Source organism: Microtus oregoni, unplaced genomic scaffold (assembly GCF_018167655.1).
Source record: "Microtus oregoni isolate MIOR12 unplaced genomic scaffold, Mior012 000069F_ref0000032, whole genome shotgun sequence".
NCBI classification, from domain to species: Eukaryota; Metazoa; Chordata; class Mammalia; order Rodentia; family Cricetidae; genus Microtus; species Microtus oregoni.
This window is the reverse complement of record NW_024543976.1, coordinates 5,999,020-6,022,603: the sequence shown is the minus strand read 5'-3', so window position 1 is coordinate 6,022,603 and position 23,584 is coordinate 5,999,020. Positions and strand designations below refer to the sequence as shown.

At 38.5% G+C, this 23,584-nt stretch overlaps 1 protein-coding gene across 1 annotated transcript in view; it reads left to right on the top strand.

Annotated features, from left to right (window-relative positions):
• The window catches only part of LOC121440664 (A disintegrin and metalloproteinase with thrombospondin motifs 19-like), a 170,667-nt gene extending 147,413 nt beyond the window's left edge, over positions 1-23,254 (top strand). Inside the window, exons 20-23 of the mRNA XM_041641459.1 lie at positions 1,588-1,792; positions 2,708-2,860; positions 18,940-19,117; positions 23,103-23,254. Of these exons, the coding sequence (XP_041497393.1) occupies positions 1,588-1,792; positions 2,708-2,860; positions 18,940-19,117; positions 23,103-23,254 (688 nt within the window). The remainder of the gene's footprint in view (positions 1-1,587; positions 1,793-2,707; positions 2,861-18,939; positions 19,118-23,102) is intronic.
• The last annotated feature ends 330 nt before the right edge of the window (positions 23,255-23,584 follow it).

Below are 23,584 nucleotides of genomic sequence, written 5' to 3'. Positions count from 1 at the left end.
TGAGCCGGTTGTCTTGGTATATTTAGACATACGTATGTATATACACATGCAGATGCATGTAACTTCTTTCTTTCTTTCTTTCTCTCTTAGGGAGCCCTTCATTCAACTCTCAAATAAATTCACAGATATTTATTCATACTTATTTATGTGTTCTTAGCTTGGCTTGTTTCTAGCCAGCTTTTCTAACTTAAATTATCTTGTTTTTCTTTAACTACGTTTTGCCTCTAGGATTTCTACCTTACTTTGGGATATATATATATATATATATATATATATATATATATATATATATAGTCAGTGCTCTTAACCACTGAACCTTCTCTCCAGACTGGGATATTCTTTCTTATTTGCTTGTTTGTTTGTTTGTTTGTTTGGAGAGAGGAGCCAAGGGACTGGTACAGAGCTCAGAAGAAAACGAGCAGGGTGGATTATTATTTCCTTCTGTCACATGGGACCCCACTGAACTCAGATTGTTAGGTTTGGTTCAGGAACATTAACTTGCTGGGTCATTTTGACACTGGACTAGCCATACAAAATAATCTACGTGACTCTAAATTCCATGCCTTCTAATTAGTGTAGTCAAGTCCAACTCTATCCTCTGCATATTTCCTGGAATGTGAACCATCCTTTGGGCCCACATGGCCATGCCACTCACAGTGTCCTTATACTCACTATGAAGCTATTTCAGTTATCAGATGGACTCTATGTCACCGTGTTTATATTTTTGTGACCCCTTACAAGGTAGCTTTATGCTGTGTCTCAGTGCCTTGGGATTCTCCTCACTCCACTTCAGCATATAGGCTTGTGACTCCTCCATGTTGCAAGAATATGAGTAAATACAAAACAATGAGAAAGGAGACTATTCACAACGTAGGACCTGGTTTCTTCCTGAAGTTAAATTAGAAAAAATGGTTAAGCCCTGTGATACACCTCAAGTCATTAGAAGTAACGGTAACAGATACATATTACTACCCTGATCATTGTAACTAAAACCTCTTCATCTATTAAAATGTGGGGGGGGGTTGTGGGTGGGTGTGTACTTACTGAGTGATTGAATAAGCCGGACTGAAAAAAATTATTAGAGTCCCAAGGATCACTAAAATGAGATCATGTTAATAAACTCATATATCTGTATTTGCATGAGAGCTCATCGGTAGCGAGGCTAAATCATATACCATATATCTCCTAACTTACTGAATCTCTGTGTTATTCAATTTGCCTTTCTGTAAACCGCCAGAATGGCTGTGGTTCCTGATGCATATGGGTTTTGTGACTATTTGTAATGCAAAGAAAAGGAATAATTCCAAAAAAAAACATTTTATATCCATGGTTCTGTAAGTACTTGTTGAGCAGAGAGGTTAACACATAGAACACTAGGAATGGCAATGCATATCTATCTTGAGAGTTAAGAACATTGCAGAGATAAGCATTATGGAACATTGAAGGACGTGCACAAAGTATAGTATGTTCAAATTTAAGGAAAGTTAATGTAAATTACTGTAACTTTCTGCTAACCCTAAAGGTGTCGAGCACATGGTAAGTTGACAGCTTTTAATATGTCTCCAATGACCTTGGCTTTGCTTTTAGATGGATGATGACCGAATGGACCACGTGTTCACGAACGTGCGGGAAAGGCGTGCAGAGCAGACAAGTGGCCTGCACCCAGCAACTGAACAACGGGACGCTAATTAGAGCCTGGGAGAGGGACTGCCTGGGGCCAAAGCCCGCGACTGCCCAGCGCTGTGAGGGCCAGGACTGCATGACGGTGTGGGAGGCAGGAGTGTGGTCTGAGGTACAGGACGGGACGTACCCCATTTCTTTCCCTTTTTCCTCCTCGGACTCTTCGCTCCTACAAAATCTTTTTGTGTCATGTCCCAAATCACTGTGCATGACAACTGATAGGTAAAACTGCTAATTTTGCAGATAAAAAAAATAGATAATTTTGAAAACATAAAAAGATATTGACATAACCTATACACCATTCCATGTTAATTTTAGACTTTTGATTTTTCTCACGTATGAGCACTGCTTGAAGGGGCACGCATTAACATGTCTATTTGACTCCTTGCATGTCTCTGAATATTAAAAGTGAACCAACATTTAGCAATCATTTTATTTGTGCAAGCAATGAAATTTTACTTCTTATTTGGTCAACTGTTTACATATAAGCACACATGTAAGAAACTTAATATTTGCTAATTTTTTATATATATGGGCAGTATAACCTAGGGGAATTCATTCACTCAAGAACTCTATGTAAGTAATAAAGCTGCAGTTTAGACCAGGGTGAGCTCACTGCACCACACAGTCTTGTAAGCTTGCAGTGTGCCACATCCAAGTGTGTTCCATGCAAATCCACAGTGACAAACTCACATTATCATTACATATATATTAACATAATTGTATGCACCACTTATTGTATGCATTCAGTGACCTCTCTTCAGCAATTTAGGTGTGTAAGTGCATGGAGCCCTACAAACACACGCACGTGACACCTGTGCAAAGTCCACCCCCATGTAGACACACAGAAAAATTATCTAGGTACGTAATTTCATAGTTTGCTATATGATATAAAATGATAGACAAGCTTTGTTTAAAATTACTAGCTATCCTTTTAAAAGTAAGAGAAATGATAGAAACTGTTATAGACATGCCTTAACCCATAGCCTGAACCAACTCTATCCAAACCTGTAATATTATCTCCCAGTGCTCAGTCAAGTGTGGCAAAGGCATGCGGCACAGGACCGTGCGATGCACCAACCCGAGAAAGAAGTGTGTCCTCTCCACCCGACCCAGGGAGGCGGAGGACTGTGAGGACTACTCGAAGTGCTATGTGTGGCGAGTTGGTGACTGGTCTAAGGTGAGGATAACATGTGCTGGGCATAGGAGGCATAGGGAGTAGAGGCGGGCATCAAGGGGTAGAGGGTTCGATGCCCAGCTTTGACTCCTGTCTATTTCCCCGAGATGATGATTTGAGGGAATGGTTTAATGATTGAGATAAAGCACAGAAAGTGTGTAACATCATAGTTGGCATAAATAAATCTCTAGTAATAATGAACATTATTTTGTGCTATATTTTTGGTTATAGTCCTCCCTCAGAATACGTTTAATAATATCTATAGATACAATACTATAAATGAGTTAATTCAAACTACAAATAAAGGGGTTTCCAGCAGAAAAGCAAAGGGACAGATATAGTTCTTTGCAGTCAGTGTTTTGGGTTGTGTACAGTAGAAACGGAAATTACTCATTTCCTGTTTTTGGTAAAACAAACTTCGAACACAGGCCTCAACAGAGGGATAGAGAAACATGCCAGGAAAAGGTGGGACTAGGGGGCATACCGACTAGTCAAGAGTGGGACCAGGATAACACTGCTAAAACCACTTCAAATGGATAGAATTCATTTGGGCAGGGGGCAGTTTTATTACATGGTAACAGTAAAATTTGCTATAATTTTTTCATATGCGGAACATACGTGGCCCATGCGGAGGTTCATATATTATTAGGCCGTGGAATTCACCTAATAAGTTCTCTTCATAGAACATTATTGAGCTCCACATTTTAAGATAAATTCTCATCGAATCTGGGTGAACACAGCCCTAATGTGCTATTTCCCCAAATGTAATAATTCCACATTCAGCGGCGGCATTGTGTTCAACACGGAACAGCCAATGCTGTGGCATAGAAGAAATATAAGCCTCCTCTCTTGGGTTTCATAAACTGAAAGAAAGATCTGCTATGGAACATTAGGAAGCATGGTAGCTTTCCAAAAAATAAGCTGAAGATCATTCTGGAAGACATACTTTTAGTATATGAAGTAAGTGAATTCCAGCTTTCCAATGTTTCCCACACGAGATCATGGGCATTTATTTAAAGACCAATCTCTTTTCTTGTGTGTGTAGTGGCTTGGGTGTGAATGTAGGGGTGGGGAACATAGGGGTGTGTGTGTGTGTGTGTGTGTGTGTGTGTGTGTGTGTGTGTGTATGGGTAGTTCTGGTGTGGATATAGGGGTGGGAAACATAGGTGTGTGTTTGTATGTGTGTGGGGGGGGGTAGTTTGTAGGGGTAGGAAACATAGGTGTGTGTTTGTGTGTGTGTGTGGGTTAGTTTGTAGGGGTGGGAAACATAGGTGTATTTTTGTGTGTGTATATATGTGGGTATGGTTGGCCTGGCTGTAGAGTCCACATTGTTGTCTAGGTTCTCTGGGATTGTCATTTGTAGAGTGTTTTTATTTCTTTGCTTTATGTTTAAAAACCACTTATGAGTAGGTACATATAATAATCATTTTTCTGGGTATGTGTTACCTTACTCAATATGATGTTTTCTACCTTCATCCATTTGCCTGCAAATTTCAAGATGTCATTATTTTTTTCTGCTATGTAGTATTCCGTTGTGTAAATGTACCACATTTTCTTATCCATTCTTTGGTCAAGGGCATTTAGGTTGTTTCCAAGTTCTGGCTATGACAAACAATGCTGCTATGAACATAGTTGAGCACATGCCCTTGTGGTACAATTGAGCATCCTTTAGCTATATACCCAAAAGTGGTATTGCTGGATCTTGGGAACGCAGTCAACAAGACAAAATAGCAGCCTACAGAATGGAAAAGATCTTTACCAACCCCACATCAGACAGAGGTCTGATTTCTAAAATATACAAAGAGCTCAAGAAATTGGTCATCAAAAGAACAAATAATCCAATTAAAAAAAAATGGAGTACAGACCTAAACAGAGGACTCTCAACAGAGGAATCTAAAATGGCTGAAAGACACTTAAGGAAATAAATGCTCAGCATCCTTAGTTATTAGAGAAATACAAATCAAAACAACTCTGAGATTTACAAGTGTAAGATGGAATAAGATCAAAAACACTGATGACAACTTATGCTGGAGAGGTTGTGGGGTAAAGGGAACACTCCTGCATTGCTGGTGGGAGTGCATGCTGGTACAGCCCCTTTGGATGTCAGTGTGGAGATTTCTCAGAAAATTAGGAAAACCTGTGGTTTTTTAATTTTACCACCATTATGCATAAAATTCACAGGTATAGTTAGATTGAATAACTTCTCATTGGGTTATGTTGCTGTACGACTACCACACAGCGCTTGTGGTGCTCAAGGAAGAGAGTGGTTTAGTGAGTGTTCTTCATTCACTGACTAGGCCTTGGTTTGCCTGCTCTCTCTTTACTCAGTTGTTCTCATTCCCAACCTCATTGTCTGTGCCTCCTCCCTCTTGCTCTCCCCCTCACTCTCTCTTTACATGAAAATATGTTTCTCCTTTTCCTTAGAGACATTTTTTTTCCTTCTTGAGGTCTCAGCATCACAAACTCAAACAGCAATGTAGACAAATGAAAACCAGCGGCTCCTTGTGAGTGTTCCTGACTTCACCCCCTTTCTCCTAAGATACGGCTTTCATGTTAAAATGAAAAACATCCCAAACAATGACCAAGGAGAGGGCCAGCACTGCAGTTATTGTGTTCCCGGGATGAAAGTGTTCAGGGATGGAGAGAACACAGACCTCTGATTCCTATCAGCTGTGTCTTTATAGCACAAATAGCAACAAGATGTATGCGGTTGTGGCTGGATGTCTGTGCTCCTCCGAGGGCAATTAATCTGTCATCTTCACTCAGTTTCTACCCAGGGTTTTATACTATCAATACACCTAAGTGGACTTAATATTAAAACTTGGTGTGGCTTTGATCGGGAATATTGAATTTGCTGTCCATAACGTCTACCAACAGACAAAGGCTCCTCTCCTGCTGAGACACAGTATACACTGAATCAGTGAGAAGAAAGAGTCCTCAGGCTCCCCCACTGCCTCGGCATCCTTAAGGAAGCTGATACCAATCAAAGGCAGATGCAGAATATGGCTAATGCCTTAAACTACTCCATTGCATTTGTATTAGTTTCTGTGATTTCTAACATTTAGATTTGGGATGGTTTTGTTCAGACAATGGGATTAGGGGCAGCGTAAGGGGCAGGGCGACCAGGTCCAAGGAGAGTGATGTACCTCAGTAGTAGAGTGCTTGCCTAGCATCTTCAAGGTCCCGGGTTTAAACCCTAATGCCATTGAAATAAACAAACAAATAGACCTTCATGTGGAAAGACAGAAAATCTCATTTCTAGGTAGATGCCCTGCCATGGACGTGGCCCATGTTTCTTTCACAGTGTTATTAGACTAGGACACACGGTGTTGTACCCCTGGTGTGGCTTAGGTTAACTGTTGACACAACTGTGTGTCACATTCTGACTAGGGCTGATAAGGATGTGGCCTGAAAATCTTACTTAAGGGAGGGGAACAAGACCCACATTTTTTGTGGCAACATGAATCTGCATTTACTCACTTAAGATGAATTGAAAAATTTCATCATTCCTTGAGTTTAATAAGATGACATATTTCTCCTGAAATTTGGCTTCTCTGCCTTCATTTGGACTTCTACAACTTCTGGTTTGCATTATTGGAGGCCAACAGAAGAACAAATGAAAGCATTTTATTTACCTGTTACAGAGAATTTTGTCCTTTTCTGAAGATTTAATGGATTTTGGTCTTCCATGAAATATTAACAAGTGATTTATGTCATTGAACCAAATTAATTATTTTTGTTCTATTGTTAGATTTATTTCATGCTTTAAAATCCAAGATTATTTAGTAATTAAAAATTACCAAACTCCAAAAAACAATAGTTTGGGCTGCTTATCAAATTATGACATTTTAAATCAGTATTGGAACTACATATTATTATGAGTCTTTTGAGGTCATATAATCCTAACCGATATACAGCCAATCATTTTGAATGGGTTAACTGTATGTCTCGTTAAAAATATCTGTGTAAATACAAAGCACAGAGGACAATGAGCCCTTTCAACCTATCCCTGAAAAAAAAAAACTGCCCTCAAGGAATCATCTTCAAATGAACAGTAGGGAAATTGCAGAGGCAAAGAATCTAAAAACCAAAGTAATTCTCTGTAAAAAGTAGAGAAACACTTTCTGGTTGTAACATAACATCAAGGGGAGGGGAGAGTGATTCTTGTGTGTATTTTGATGTCATCTTTACTTGCGATGATTTTCTAGTTTTAAGTAGTTATAAATCTCAAAATTTTATTTGAAGTTTTTGTTCATTCTCTGGAAACAGTATTCTGACAGTCCTTGCTCATCTCACACTTGTTGGGTAATTGATCAAATTTAAAAAGCTCAAAATTAGAATATACAATTTGATCAGGTAAAATGGAGCAGCTCTTTCTGTAATTGTGTTTTGCGTAATCACCCAGCAAAACTGTAAAGAGTCATTGGGTTAAGCAAATACTAAATCAAGGTAACTCAGACCTAATTATAAGAACAAAGAAACAGTCATGCGTTAGTTTACTTCTCTATCACGGTGGTAAGACACTGAGAAAAATGCAACTTGAGGACGAAAGGCTTTATTTCACTTTACCGTACATAATACTTTATGGAGAAAAGCCAGGGAAGAAACTCCAGGCAGGAATCTGGAAGAGAGAACTGAATCAGACCACGGAGGAACACAACTTATGACACCCTCCATGGCTTGTTCCTTTCGCTTCTTCTCATCTGTAACTTATGACCATCTGTCCAAGGTGACACTGCTCACAGTGGAACGGGCCCTCTTATATAAATCATTAATCAAGAAAATGTCCCATAGATGCCCCCAGGCCAATTCTATGGAGGCAACTACTCAAGTGGGTGTCCACCCCCAGATGACCCTCGTTTCTGTCAAGCTGACAAAACATAATTAATGCAAATACGTGACTATTGAATTATAACCATTCCTTTCTTGTTTATTGCCACAATTATGTGTCAGTTTCACAATAAAAAGATATCATGACGTTAAAAGTCCACTATTTCTAAAATTCCAACACTAAAAGTTCAATGTCTTTAAAATATCTACTCTTAACTGTCATCTCCTATAAAATCTAAACTAAGTTACATCGTTTCTTACTGCAAGAAGGAAGAACCAGGACATAAATTCAATCACAGTTAAGCAAAACCAAAGTGAAGCAATTAGCTCCAAGTCTTGTAGTTCAGCACCTAACATCCAGACTCCTTGTTCACGCTCTTCTGACCTCCAAAGTGCACTGGCAGCTCTACCCCCTCTGCTCTGCCAGATGGAGTGCACACAGCTTATCTCCTAGGCCCAGGCCAGCTCTGGACCTCACCTGCTGCTATTCTTAGTTGTCATCACACAGTTTTGGCACCTCCAGCTGTGTCAGGTCTCTACTACATCTGTGGCTGCACCTTCACCTGTGGCCTAAATTGGCCTCTTTTCAGGAATTCCAACCCTGTCACATGGTGCAAAGCCTCAGCTACTCCCCGAAACCCCTTCAATCCTAGAGTTTCTGCTAGAACTGAGGCTGTGCTTTCTCCAGTGGTAACTCCTGCCCTCCCACAGTGCCAACCCTCAGCAGCTCTCCGTGACCCCATTAATACTACAATTTGGTTAACAGCTTGAGGTGCAGCTTTGGCCATTTCTGGACCACAGCTTCTGTGTGCTGCCCCTAAGGAAATGCTATCCAGAAGACTTGGTCTCAATGATGCTGGTCTCTTCTGCGTCACAGCTGCTCTTTAGCCCTAACCAGTCAGCATTGATTGCCTCAGAAAAGCAAAGTTTCCATGTACCCAGACTCTTAATCCAAAATATCACACAAAAGGCCTTGGTAGTATCTCTGTTTCTCTCCAAAACTTAACAGGGTAAACCTCCATTTCTGCACCTCTCTCTAAGTTTTTATTTTCCCAACTTCTAAATCATCTCATTCAACTCTGAGCACTAAAGTGGCCCACCATCTCTAGCCCAAACTCTTACCATGGTCCTTCCTCACCTCCACCTCCCCCACAAAAAACAAAATAATATGGACAGATTCATCACAGAAATACACTATGTTCTTGGTACCAATTTCTGTATTAGTTTGTTTCTCTGTTGCTGTGATAAAATACTTAGGAAAACAACTTGAGGATGAAATAGTTAATTTGTGGTTGATCTTTATTAGCACGTACAAGAGTTGGACTTTAACTCCCCAGTGCTGAGAAGAGGTAGCTTTAGCTAGACAGACAGATAGCATATTTATCCCCTGTCATGCTGGTCGGTGTTGATCCAGTTGATGTGTACGGGACTTTATTATACTATTTTTCATATTGCCAAAGCTTTCCCCTAGTGACACACTTCCTCTGACATGGCCACGCCTGCTCCAGCCAGGCAATAGATGATGATGACACTATTTAATAAACGGGAAGTTGGGGTGAGCTATGGGTTTGAAAAACATCAGACAAAGACCCCTTCTGGATGGACAAAATGTGCGGATCACTGGCTGCCCCTGGCGCTTTCCCATAGCAGCAGAAGATAGTGCTGAGAAGAAAGACAGAACATATCTGCTAACTCAGTCCCCAGACCACTGTCCACTGCCAAATCCTCTGCCATTTAACACTTCCCATATTCTGACCTATTCAGAACTGTCTGCTCATCCTCATTTTCATCAACCAAAGTATTTCCACAACTCTGGACTTGAGCAGTTTTTTTTTTCTTTTGCAACCTCAGTTTCTGTGTACAGTCTTTATAATTCTCCTGACTATTGAAGTCTTCAAGGACCAGTTTAAGGGTGTCAGCAATAAAAGAAGCTGCAGAAATCCTCCTCACTTGACTCCAATTTTGTTCTGCTAATTAGTTATTGTTGCTTTGTTTAGAATATCTGAACTCCTTGCCTCTTCTTAGAACTATCTCAGCAAATAGGCACTTGTAGTTAAGAAATATTGACTGAATATACATCAACCCATTTCTCCTTAAGTAAACAAATACACTTGACAATTATATTTCTTTGGAATATCATCTTTCTGGCCTTACTGCTACAACTATATTTATTTTTATGTGTATGTTTATAGATATGTATACATATATACATAATACATACATACACACATTGTGCATGTGATTTGTTTTTTCATTTGTTTTTTTTATAAGATCCCACAACACTGCCTGGACTAGACTAGAAATCACTATGCAGCCTTCAGTCACCTTGAACTTGAGATATTTCTGCCTCAGTCTCCTGCGTTTGGAGATATTCCTTATTTATTAGTGAAAGGACAAAAAATTATTAAAAGTCGTTTTAAGAAAATTAAACCAATATAATCTCATTTATGTAGCTGAACAGCTCCCTCACTTTTTCCTATATATTAGTTCATACTACTTTAAAATGTAGTTTTAAAGTAAATCCATCCTTATTTAACTGTCTTAGTATTTGGAACAATAAATATTTCTAATGTTGAGCATGTGTGTGTGTAATAAATGCATGTGTGTATGCTTTTAGGATCCACCTGTTGCTTCTCTCTGACACTGGGGTCATAAACAAGCAGCCTTTTTATGTGGGGGCTGGGCATCCCAAGTCAGGTTTTTATATGTTCAGTGCAAGCGCTCTTATCTACTGAACAATCTCACCAACCCCTTTAAAGTTTTAGGGGACAATGGACTTCTTCGGCATTCTTGTGACACAATGTGGTTGGAATACCCACCACTCGGTTAAACAGCAGCTATCTAACCTAGAAGGGAAACAGTGAACCAAGTGATTCTTGCCTAAGAGTTACCTTTGAGACCTAGAAAATACGTGGTTTCTGTCAAGGTGGAGTCATTTAAAGATAGCTGCTGTATGCCAATACCATATATGCTATGTGCTGCTTGCAATCAAATATTTCCTTATTAAAACAGTGTAAAGTTAATTTTTTTTTTTTTTGATTTTCAAGACAGGGTTTCTCTGTAGTTTCTTTTGTTTTTTTGTTTTTTGTTTTTTTGGTTTTTTTTGTTTTTTTGTTTTTTGGTGCCTGTCCTGGAACTAGCTCTTGTAGACCAGGCTGGCCTCGAACTCACAGAGATCCACCTGCCTCTGCCTCCCGAGTGCTGGGATTAAAGGCGTGTGCCACCAACGCCCGGCAGTGTAAAGTTAATTTTAAAATTCAAATTATTCATTTCTCTCTCTTGCACAGCCAAAATGAAAAAAATAAATAAATAAATCTGGTCTGCATTTGTCAGACCTGTTGAATGAGACCTGGAAAGAATTTCCATTTAAAATGAAGTTTGATCACTGAGATTGCAAAAGTGCTGTGTGGGGGATGATGATATGAGAGAACCATCTGGATACAAGGCCTGTGTCTTTTAGCATCTGTCAGACCCTCTCAGTCTGAGAGCTAATAAACTGATGAATGTAGCTGAAACTTTTCTTTTTGTTTGCTGGTTGGCTGGTTGCTTTATTGGAACCCGACTTTCTCATTCCTCCCATTGCTGTGTTGATCAGTGCCCACTTGATGCCAGTTGTGGGCTCACAGCCCTTTCACGTGTGTGATCTAGACACACACCTTTTCTGGACTTACTCTGGCTATGTGTCAACATTTCATTAGCCATGGCAGGATACTTATACCCTTAGACAGAAGAAAGAAGGAAGGGAGGGAAAGAAGAAAGAGAAGAAAACAACACCATCCTGTATCTGACATCCGGGAATGAATCGATTCCAAACACCTGTGTGTCAAATAAAGCAGGCAAACTATTCTAAAACAGACACCAACATCCCCGACCAAAATCAGTTCTTCCTAGGGAACAAGGCCAACCTGTGTCCTTTCGTGTGCATGGTTCACACTCACTTCATTAGGGAGCTGAGTGAGAACGGCCAAGCATGTGCATAGTCCACGAGGAATGCTGCCCTAATCATTTCCAGGGGAAGTCACTGCTCAGCGTCCCCCTGAGGTCCACTCTCCCCTGGGCCTGCTCCTCCACTCTTGTTAATCCACTTTTGAATATCTCATCTGCTCCCAGAGACAAATTCCCCGAGTCAGGGCTGCCAACCTCGTTACAGATTGGCACTTACCAGTACAGATTAGATCATGTTTTCAAAGACTGCCCCATTATATTGGTAGTTGAAAAAAATTTCAAGCCCTGCCAGGGACAATTTTCCCTTAATTTAGGAATTCCTATTTCTTCTAACAGCCAGCTGGAAATGAGTAAAATATTACAGCGCTCTCCTTAGTGTTTGGCCTCGAGAAAACACATTCTGTCCAAAATATATATCTTTGGCACTCTCTAGAAGTAAAGAATCTTGGGTAATCTCTATGCGGGCCAACTGTGAGAAATATTATTTTTAACACTTAAATGCATGGAATGATTGTTTTTCTTATTTTCAAGAAATTTAAAAATAAACGAAACTTATGTTCGGTTTTTAATCTAGCAAATTTTAAATAAAAACTCATTAGAGATAATTTCATTATCTGGTCTTGTGCCTTTCTGATAAAACCTTTCGGTGACGTTCTACAGTGTTCACAGCTAGAAGAATTTCTTATCCCCTGAGAACTGCTTGTAACTTATACAGATTAATGCTTCTTAAGTTCAATGACAAATTATTGATCATATAATCTAAATCCATACATTGCTATATACTCAAATTCCCCATCTGTTCCAAATAGCTAAGTAATCTAAGGATTGAATGAGAGATAACTAGCTTAGACCCCAAATATCACCTTTATAGCTATACTCAATGCAGAAGGATATAAAAGTCTTATTTTATCCCCAAAACATGTCAAAAATAACATGTTGCTTCAAGTTGCAGCTGCATTAACAAATGTGAAATGTTTCTCTAACAATAGTTGGCTGATATAGTATATTTCGTCACTATTTCAGTGTATATTTTGAAAGTGCCATAATTAAGGTAAAATAGCATTTTCAGGTCTAGAAATATTTCATTCTGACACCAGTATATATGTGTATTATATATATTGAGCTCTTTTGTGCCAAGAATCAAACAGCTGCTCTGATACTCTTTAATTCAAGCACTTTCCCCCTTCTTCCTTTTATTGGCCCTCCTAGAAGCATTAGAAATTTTTACAGTGTAAGCTTTCTAGGACCCAGTCAGTTCTTATTACCTGTCATAAGAATGTCAGAAAGGATGTAAGCCATGGGAATATCCAGCTGTATTGTAAGTATCCTGAAGCAATCTACAAAAGCGTAGGCCACATTTCTGTCTATCCTAGGACACATGTGGCCCACTTTTTTTTTTAATTAATTTATTTATTTATTAAAGATTTCTGTCTCTTCCCCGCCACTGGTGGCCCAAGTTTTGAACACACCAAGGTTTAAGATAAAAGTGATAAGGTTTGACAATGTACACTTTTAAGTTTTTTAATAAGTTTTTGAAATTTCATGTATTATATTTTGTTTACATCCTTCCCTTTCCCATCTGCTGCTAGAAACTTCTCTGATGACTTTTGAGAGATGCACTGATTGTGAATGTAATGAAAGTCATTTGGAATCTGTTTATTACTTTGTCTCATCAACCATACAATAGTGAAAAAAAAACTGCACTAGATATGGATTCTGTCTGTGGGGAGAAGCTAAACATCAATCAGAAAATGGTTGGCTATTCTCATGGTAGGTATGCTACTACTGTACCAGTAGGCATGGAAATTATTAAGGAGCCATAGAGAGTGGGAACTTCCAAAGATTAGAACTTAGAACACAGTAATACAAAGGGGAATGGGAATAATGGGTTAAATGGGGTTTGGCATAGGGCAGGGTAGAGAAGAGAATACAGGGAGTGATAAGTAACTCTATAGACCTTCTGTAGGTATGACAAACTACTACTGCAGAAATTTCCCAAAATATAAGCACAGAGATACATAAAAAGACTTTAAATAATTACCCTATAATGAGACAATAATGTCCCAATAGGCATAACAAATAAAAAAAATTGATGTCAGGAATGAGTTAACTCAGAATCGTTGGTGGCTGAGTTCCCATCGACCCTCAGATATTATGAGCTTTTCCTGATATTCTTGGTAGCCTCAAGAACTTTATGGTAGGACCCCATTGCTGGAGACACCACACACTTATCTACTAGAATATAAAGATATCAAGCTGGTACTGACCTGAAAGCCTCATTCCTGCTTTCTAGTTCTCAGAATGCTGGAAGGTGCTACACACGGTACCAGTCACACTCAGCTGTGGACCTTGCAAAATACCATACAGACCTGCCTGGCATGATAAACATCTTATTTTAAAGGATTATCAATTATTGTTGATAACAGGTTGATTGACCGATATTTCTTTCCATGGTCCTTATTTAACAAACTAATCATTTTATACTTCATAGGAATTAAAGTATTGAGCAAATTTCTCTTATGTTTAATTTTTAATATGGAGCTGAGGTGTAAATGTAATTGACTTGAGTATTAGAAATTTTCACTGTGTCTCAACAGAAGAAAATACTGATTCTCTTAGAAAAATCTAAAGTGACATTTTCTAAACATTGCTCAATTATGTCAAAGCATGGAGACTATTTTCTTGTGTAACCTGTCATGACGAATATTAGTTAAAATAAAGTTTGCATCACGATATTGGAGTTCCTTCTGTATGGAGAGAAGGGATTCCTAACATTGACTTTCTATGTGCCTTGTTAGCTCTGTCAACAAGGAAATGTCCAAAGGCATTTTTAGAAATTTTTTCCTCTTTACACTTACCTTCTTACATTTGCGCGAAAGATCACCACCGCAAAGCTGGGATAACATGATTGTGTTTTCTGTACAGATGAGAATGAAGGATTGAATCATGAGCTGTTTTGTTGCAAGGGTCCTTCAGGGCAATATTAATGTTTGAGAAATGGATTTTCACAATACACAATTCAAGACTCTATGTTAGCAATAATCTAGCACTATTTCCTTGCCAATGTAATCACAGTGGCAAGGGGTCTGGTATGGCTTGGATTTTTCTGTTATTTTTTTAATGAATCGGATTTGTTATTTTAACAATTTGCTTTGTTAGAAGTCAAAGGAGTTGCCATGTTTCAAGTATATTTAATTTTTTTCATGATATATGTGAAGATCAAGGTTAATTAGAAAGAAAAATGGAGATAAGAGAGATAAATTTTTCAATTGATTCACAGTATGAAGAAACACCCCACCTTATGCTGCTATACTTCTACTGAACAATTTGACATATTGTAACTCATAAATGTATGAAAATACATAATATATGGCAAAATAATCAGACAGGTATAAGTGGAGGAATTCAGTGGAAAGAAGCAAATATTTGGAATCCACGGGCTTGTGTTCATGGCTGGCCTGTGCCTGGAGAGGAAGGCTTTCTTCAGGAATTTTTCTCCATTTTCGCAGTTGAGCAGCAAAACCCACTACCCCAAACTCTTCCATTCTCCTTCAGGGTCTTTGTTTTCTCCACAGAACCTGGTTACATCTGCAAACACAATGTATTTGACTAGTTTCTTACTTACCTTCACTGGCCATAAAAATGCAAGCCCCTAAGCGTGAAATAGCCTTTTCTCTCCTGTGTACTCCTACATCTGAGTATCCAAAAGAGGACTTGGTACATTGTCACCTTTGAGTTTATATTTATTGAGTGAATTAATGAAATAGGCTTTATTATTATAAATTTATTGGAGCTTTGAGGAAACAATTATGCATCTATTTAAACAGTATTAGACAACCAGGTACTAATGAACCCATTTGTGTTATGGTTTAATACATAATTTTGTTCATAACTTGCCTATACATAGGGTAACTGTATGTCCTCGTTTACTCCAGACTGTCCGACTGCATTTTTATAGTCTTAGAATAATTATAAGCATTGCCTTCTTCCACGGAGTCCTGATGGGCAACAAATTGTATGGTCACTGTATCCAAAGACAAACTGTGCCAATGATTGGTCGTTAAGGCAAAGGGATGTGACTCATGCTATATAATAAGAATTTTAACAAGAATATCATTTCTGTGTTTTATAGTAAGATAGAAAGATGTTCTAGTTTGCTTTCTGTTTTTGTGATAAAACACTATGAACAAAAGCAACTGGAAGGAAAGGTTTTATCTAGTTTATAAGTCCTGATCATGGTCCATTATTGTGGGGAAGCTACGGCAAGAACTCAAGGTGAATCCAGAGGCAGGGACTGAAGCAGAGACCGTGGAGAAACATAGGCAGGACAGACTGTGGGTCAAATGTTACGTGACTGGGTTAGTTTCCCGTTCCTTCCACTTGAAGTCTTAACTGGTCACAGGAGATGTTCTCCTCAGGATACGTATCCAATATTGCTAGGAGTCTTAGCTGGGCTCATCCTCATAGATTCCTGGAAAATTTCCTTGCACCAGGCTTCCACCTGACTTGGAAATGTTCCCCGATTTTTCCAGTAGTCTCGTTCAGTACTCTCCCCCTCCGCCCCCCACCCCTCAATCGGATCGTTCATGTTCCTATTCCCCACCCACCCTCAGTCCACTCGTGAAATCTTTCCTATTTCCTCTTACCAGGGAGATCTGCATGTGCCCCCACGAGCCCTCCTTGTTATCTAGTCTCTTTGGGTCTTATGAATTATCATAATTATCATTTATTTTATAGCTAATATCCACTGATGAGTGTGTAAACACCATGTTTGTCTTTCTGGGTCTGGATTGCCTCACTTGAGATGATTTTTTTTTTTTTAGTTCCATCCATTTGCTTTCTAATTTCCTGTTGCTCTTGCTTTAACAGCTAAGTAATAGTCCATTGTGTAAATGTAAACCTTTTCTTTATGCATTCCTTGGTTGGGAAATGCCACATACAACCTTTGAACAACAGTGCTTTGACACAGGAGACAGCCTGGTGCTGTGTTGGCTAGTGTTGGGACTGCTTGGTACAAGGCTTTCAGAAAGGGTAATACCACTTTCTTTTTGTTTCAAAGGAAACTGTGTTTTTCTAACATACAATATTATTTTAAATATTAAATAACTGGCATAAAGTGGATGAAACCACCAGATTCCCCCTGCACTTAGTAATCTGTTTTTAATTCCATGCATTAGTCACTGTGTTTTGTTAATAAAGGGTATTAAATACAATACCAGGTCAGCAGTATAAATATCTCATTTGCTTTATTTTCAGTATAGGATCCAGAACATAATGGTTAATCAATAAATGTTTTTTAAAACCTCAATTGATGGGGGCATTCAGAGACACTCAAGCAGAGAATAATTTTTAAGATGGTTTGACATAATTTTTGCCAGACTGTTTCAGTGTTCCTGGAGAATCATTAGTTAATAATACATGTCTTTTCTTATCCAGCTTCAACTCCGGAAAACTACTGAATAGCAGTAGCAATGATAATAGATTAAGTAGATGTTTTACTTCCATCATAGGTTAGAACTTAAACTATTGCTGAGATCAACGGCAGTACCTTGCTTAACACAACAGGAAAATAATAAGTCCCAGATACATTAGTTGTCAGGGGCAATACTGAAATCAAAGTCTCTTAATTCCAGTGCCAAAATTATTTTGGCTTTCTCTTTTAATGCCTGTCTGTTTTTAATCACAGTGATGTCATTTGAGAAAATACCAATTGTTTAGTTTTGTCTTCTGTAAGGAGTGAAAAGGTGTAGAATATTCCTTGGGATCCCAGCTGTCTCTCTTCAAATATTTGCTCACTCTTTTCTCATATGAGCGATAAAATTTTTACCAAACTGTACTTTAGAAAGAAAATAATTATTACTGCTAGACTTTGTTTCATTATTGAAATTTTCTAGTGGGAATAAAATTCTAAAAACATTAAATACTTAATTTAATAAAGTTTATTTTATTAGTTTCAATAGCAGACTTAATACTGCTTACTTAAACAAATTACAGAATTTACATTATTCCTTGGGTACTGTATTGGTTTTCAAGTTGTGCTCAATCATTACAAAATTGATTTTCGTATGAACTGCAACTAAAGTTTTCTTTTTCTTATTCCAGTATTCCTGAAACTGAAATTAGCCATTATCAGCTAATTCTCTGTTGTCATCTTTAGTTATTTTGGTTTTGTTAGTAATTCTGGGGGAGAAAAGATGTGTTGCTTCCGTTCACTCACATCTTTTGTAGTCTTATGAGGTGGAAGGATTAGAACAGGTCAGTGAAATTTCCAGGCTTTTCGGGGGAAATGATTGAGGACGGCTGAGGTTCTCCTCTGTCTCATCAAACGGAACCTTTCCTCTCTAGCGGTGTTCTAACCCTGTCACTTTCTAAAAGATCCCAATTGCCCTGAAACTCTGCAGAAATATTAGGAATATAGATCAGAATACCTTTCCATGTATTCTTACCCTATAGATGCTTTAGTTATTTTTTTGCCTCTTTAAACAACATCTTTCCTGAAAGTCGCAGAGGAAGCAGAGTTTGTGGCAGGCCTGTGTCACAAGCAGGAGGACTTGGTTTGAGCTCTAGTGCCCACCACCCATAATCCCAGTGCTGGGTAGTACAGACAGAAGGCTCACTGGGGCTACCCAGCCAGTCAGTATAGCCTACTCAACAAACACCAGCCAATGAGAGATCTCCCCTCAAAGGAGGTAGATGGTGTTTTGGAGGATGATATCTGAGGTCCTCCTCTGGCTTAAACACACATGCACATAAGAAAATAAAGAACAGATAATCAAAAACATGCATATATTTTATAAAAACCTTTGTACACCATTTTTAGTGGCATTACATATGTGCCTCTATGCTTTAAATCATTATTATTACACAAATTGAACACAGATAATTGGGACAATATGAAAACCTAAATTTTATTTAAACTCATTTCTTTACTTATATCTGACTTCTTTCATTTTCTTTAATATGTTTGAGGTCCACCTCCCCATTCCCTCCCTTTCAATTCTTCCCCTATCCTACCTCACTGTTACTTCCTAAATTCATGGTTTACTTTTTTAAACCCACTGAATTTACTTAGTGCTGCCAAGTGAGCATGTATGTATGACCTCTACATACATGGGTCATGAGTAACTCCTTACATAGAAAATGATATATTAAAGAGATAATCCTCGGATAAACACAATCATATTCCTCTTACACATGATTTTCCGTATTTTAAGATAACTATATTTTCTCAGTCATCTCAATGGATAGTGACTTGAAATTCAGACAGGGAAAACATCAAGATAACTCACACACCCTTTCTTCCCCAGTGCTCCATCACCTGCGGCAAAGGGATGCAGTCCCGTGTCATCCAGTGCATGCATAAGATCACAGGGAGACATGGAAATGAATGCTTTTCCTCAGAGAAACCTGCAGCGTACCGGCCGTGCCACCTTCAGCCCTGCAATGAGAAGATAAATGTAAACACAATAACATCCCCAAGACTGGGTAAGCCCATCACAGAGTGGGTGGCTGCCAGAAACATGGAAATCCTTTTAGGTCTTTTATTTCCTTAAAGTTCAGCTGTTATTAAACTGTGCTATTTAACTTGGTTCTAAGTTGGGTCTATTTTAATATACTTAGTCCAAATGATCAAAGATGGGTTTCTGTTTTGTTTTCTGTTTTCACTTTGTTTATTTATTCACTTATGTTTTATTTCCTTTTACATTCGAATCACAGTTCTCCCTCACACTCTTCCTCCCACCCTCCTCACCTCCCACTTTAGCCCACCCCTCATCCACTCCTCCCTTGGGAAGTTAGCAAACGCTGGCTCATTAAGTTGAGGCAGGACCTAGCCCTCGCCCCTGCAATAAGGCTGAGCATATGGCTCTATATGACTCGGCAGGTAAAGGTACCTGCTGCTGAGCCTCATATCTGAGTTAGATATCTAGAGATGGGTTTTTTAACGTTTCATAAAAACTCCTTTCCTTCCGTGAAGTATTTAACTCAAAGCTAAGTCTAGGAAATACTGACGGCACACTACCTGACGTCAACTTTTTTTTTTTTTACAATTTTTTTATTGATTTTTATTGAGCTCTACATTTTTCTCTGTTCCCCTCTCTGCTTCTTCCCTCCCCTTCAACCCTTTCCAAGGTCCTCATGCTCCCAATTTACTCAGGAGATCTTGTCTTTTTCTACTTCCCATGTAGATTAGATCTATGTGAGTCTCTATTAGGGTCCTCGTTGTTGTCTAGGTTCTCTGGGTTGTGAGTTGTAGGCTGGTTTTCTTTGCTTTATGTTTAAAAATCACTTATGAGTGAGTACATGTGATAATTGTCTTTCTGGATCTGGGTTACCTCACTCAAAATGAATGAGGTTTTCTAGCTCCATCCATTTTTCCTCCAAAATTCAAGATGTTATTTTTTTCTGCTGTGTAGTACTCCATTGTGTAAATGTACCACATTTTCCTTATCCATTCTTTGGTTGAAGGGCATTTAACTTGTTTCCAGGTTCTGGCTATGACAGACAATGCTGCTATGAACATAGATGAGTACATGTCCTTGTGGCACGGTTGAGCATCCTTTGGATATATGCCCAAAAGTGGTATTACTGAGGTCAGATTTTTTATGTTGCAGCAGAATTTAAGCTTCAGTCTAGTCTCACACTATCAACTATGATGATGTCTGTGGGAAGAGAAAGTTTTGGAATAAACCATAAATTTCTCCATGCCCAATGCCGTCCTTTTTATCTTGGATGCAATTTTTCTTTAAGATAGGCAGAATAAAAGCAGTTTCCTGTTAAAAAAAAAAAAAAAAACAAGCATCTAAGTCTACACAACAAAATGTGAGGTGCTTTTCTTGTCTTTGAGGATAGAAGTATAAATTTATAAGCCCTGGCAATATTTTAACATATTTAACATAATACTTTTTGTGTTTTTTAAAATTTATTTTTAAATTAACATAAAAAGTGACAGGTTTCTTGACATTTTCATTGATACTTAGTTCTGGTTGACCTACCTCCTACTTATCCATTTCTCTGCTGCCAGCACCCACTGCACTCTTCATCCCCATGGCCACTGGTACCCACTGTACCCTCCATTCCCACGGTCACTGGCACCCACCATACCCTTTATCCCCATGACCACCAGTTCCACTGTACCCTTCATCCTCACAGCCTCTAGTACCCACTGTACCCTTCATCCCCAGTATTGCTCTTTCCATTTTCATATCATATGTGCTTTGTTACCCTTCCCATCCTGCTCCCTTACAGCCTCTCTTGTTCCTGTTGGCCTCTATGCACACTTCGCTAACATAGAAATAGACACACACACACACACACACACACACACACACACACACACAGAGCAATTAAAACCTAGGAACCACATAGGAGAGAGAACATACAGTATTGGTTACTGACAATCTTTTGTTACTTATATTTTAATGTCATGAAATATTTTTGTAGCTAGTCTGAGTTCTTTAATATAATCTAATTTATAAACAATTTATAATATATGCAGGTAACCTATATTTGCATGGAAAATCTTAATGACTGCATTATCTTTTATATCTGTGGCAATTAGTACCTTTAAAATCACTTCAACCTGGCAACCAGTGGATTGTTTTTTCACCTGTGTGTATAACTTCTGGGAAAACAATTTAAATGATGTCACTATTTAAATAATAGACAAATAAAAGGGGGCAATTTATCATACGTACTTTTATACTGAAAACACAAAATTCAAAGAAATGGGTAAGCTTGTTTTTTTATGGAAACACAACAGTTCTTTTTGAGTCTAATAATTAATGTTTCTTTGAAATAATTAGTTAAAATAAAATAACATTAATCAAGACAAAAGTTAAACAGTTCTAAGTCAGATACCTCAAATGCATGCTTTCAATAAAATGCAACTTTTTCTATCAACCGCATGGAATCTGTGAGGTGTAATTTAGGAGAGAAACCATAAAATAAAGGGAGGGGTTTTATTAAAATTACATATCTTTTACTTGTTAGTCTTTGAAGGGTATGTTGGTTTCTCTTTATTGCTGCAGTAAATAATCTAACCAAAAGTAAGTTGGGGAAGAAAGGGGCCATTTATATCTCTATCCATCATGGCCGAAGGAAAGTATGGCAGCTGACCATAAGTTCGGTCAATCACACTTTATGGACACATAGGGAGCAGAGAGAGAAAGTGAGGCCAAACCGTAGAATCTCAAAGCCTGTTCCCGGTGTCTTACTTCCTTCGCCAAGGCTCCATGGCTTAAATGTTCTAGATCCTTCCCATGCAGCACCAACAATTAGAGATCAAAGTGTTGAAATCAATGAGTTGATGGGGGATATTTCTCATTCATACTGTAAGAAAGATGTACCTTAAAACACAAGTACCGTGATGGGGAACTTTAAGTTTTATAACTTTATATTTGACAACTCAAGGCCATCTTTGGTTACATACCGAACTACAGAACAATATGAGCTACAGAGTGATACTGTGTTAAAGAAACAAAAGATTACTTCTATACATGTAGATACAGAAGGGAAGAGAAAATGCTTTTGTTTATTTAATCCTAACTTCTAAAATCTTTGAATAAAAGTTTAAATGACATGGTTGTAGACAATTATAATTTCAACACTCAGACTGAAACCAGAGAGTTTACATACCAAGACCTCATTTAAATAATACATACAGGGGCTGCAGAGATGGATCTGTGGTTAGGAGTTCTTACAGATCTTGCAGGGGGCCCCAGGTTTGATTCCCAGCATCCACACTGTGGCTCACAACCATCTGTAACTACAGTCCCAGGGGATCTGATGCCCTCTTTTAATCAGGTCAGGCACTATCTCATGGTATTTGCAGACAAAATTCTTGTATATATATATATATATATATATAACACAAAATAAATAAGTTTTTAAAATGTAAATAATACGTAGATCTACAATAGATATGCTGGTTAATCTCAGTCATCAGCTTGAGATCTAGAATCACATGGGAAGCAAGCCTCATGGAATCCATGATGGAAATTATTTTGACTACGTTATTTGAAACAGAAAGATTCACCCACTGTGAGTAGCACCAATCCCTAGGATGGAATCTTGGACTATATGTTTCCAAGACAAACAGGTGAGCACAAGCGTCTGTCCCTATCTGCTTCTTGGCCTTGAGCCCACACTGTTTCCACTGGAATATTTTTTATCACAGCAACAGGAAAGGTAACTACCACAGATGATCAACAAATGCAACTGAAACTCAAAAGCTCTGCTGCACAGCGGTGAGCAATCTGTTTGCAGTAAGCTTCCACTTTTCCCAGCTGAGAGCATCATATACTCATTCTGCTGGCAGGGTGGGCACTCTTTGTCTTGTATGTTCTGTCAGGCAAGATACACACGTTAAAAAAAATGAGACAAATTAATCCACAAAAAATAGTAAAAATTGTTCCTACTGACGGCACCTAGGAGCCTTCCCAGGGTGAATTCACCTTGTTCTGTTTCCCAGCTGCCCTGACCTTCAAGTGCCTGGGAGACCAGTGGCCAGTGTACTGCAGAGTGATCCGGGAGAAGAACCTGTGCCAGGACATGCGGTGGTACCAGCGCTGCTGTGAGACCTGCCGGGACTTCTATGCCCAGAAGCTGCAACAGAAGAGTTGACCTCTGGCGGGCTGGCCAACTGGCTCGTAGCTTTTTGCTATTACATTATTTATAAATACACACACACTAGCATGTTTTTCAGACCAAATATTATCAGATTACATATAATTTAATCAAATTAATTTATTTGCCTGCCAAACATCTAATGTGGTGTTTGTTTTTGGTTATTCAAACATTTTGATTGTTTTTACTATAAGGTTTCATAAATAATTTTATTTGAATTGAATAAGTTGGGTCTAGTACACTAATAAAAAGAAATGATCATTTTTTTTTCATTTAGGGCTGTCTGAAAGGTGCTATTTTCTCTCCACCAATGCCATTAAGTTATCA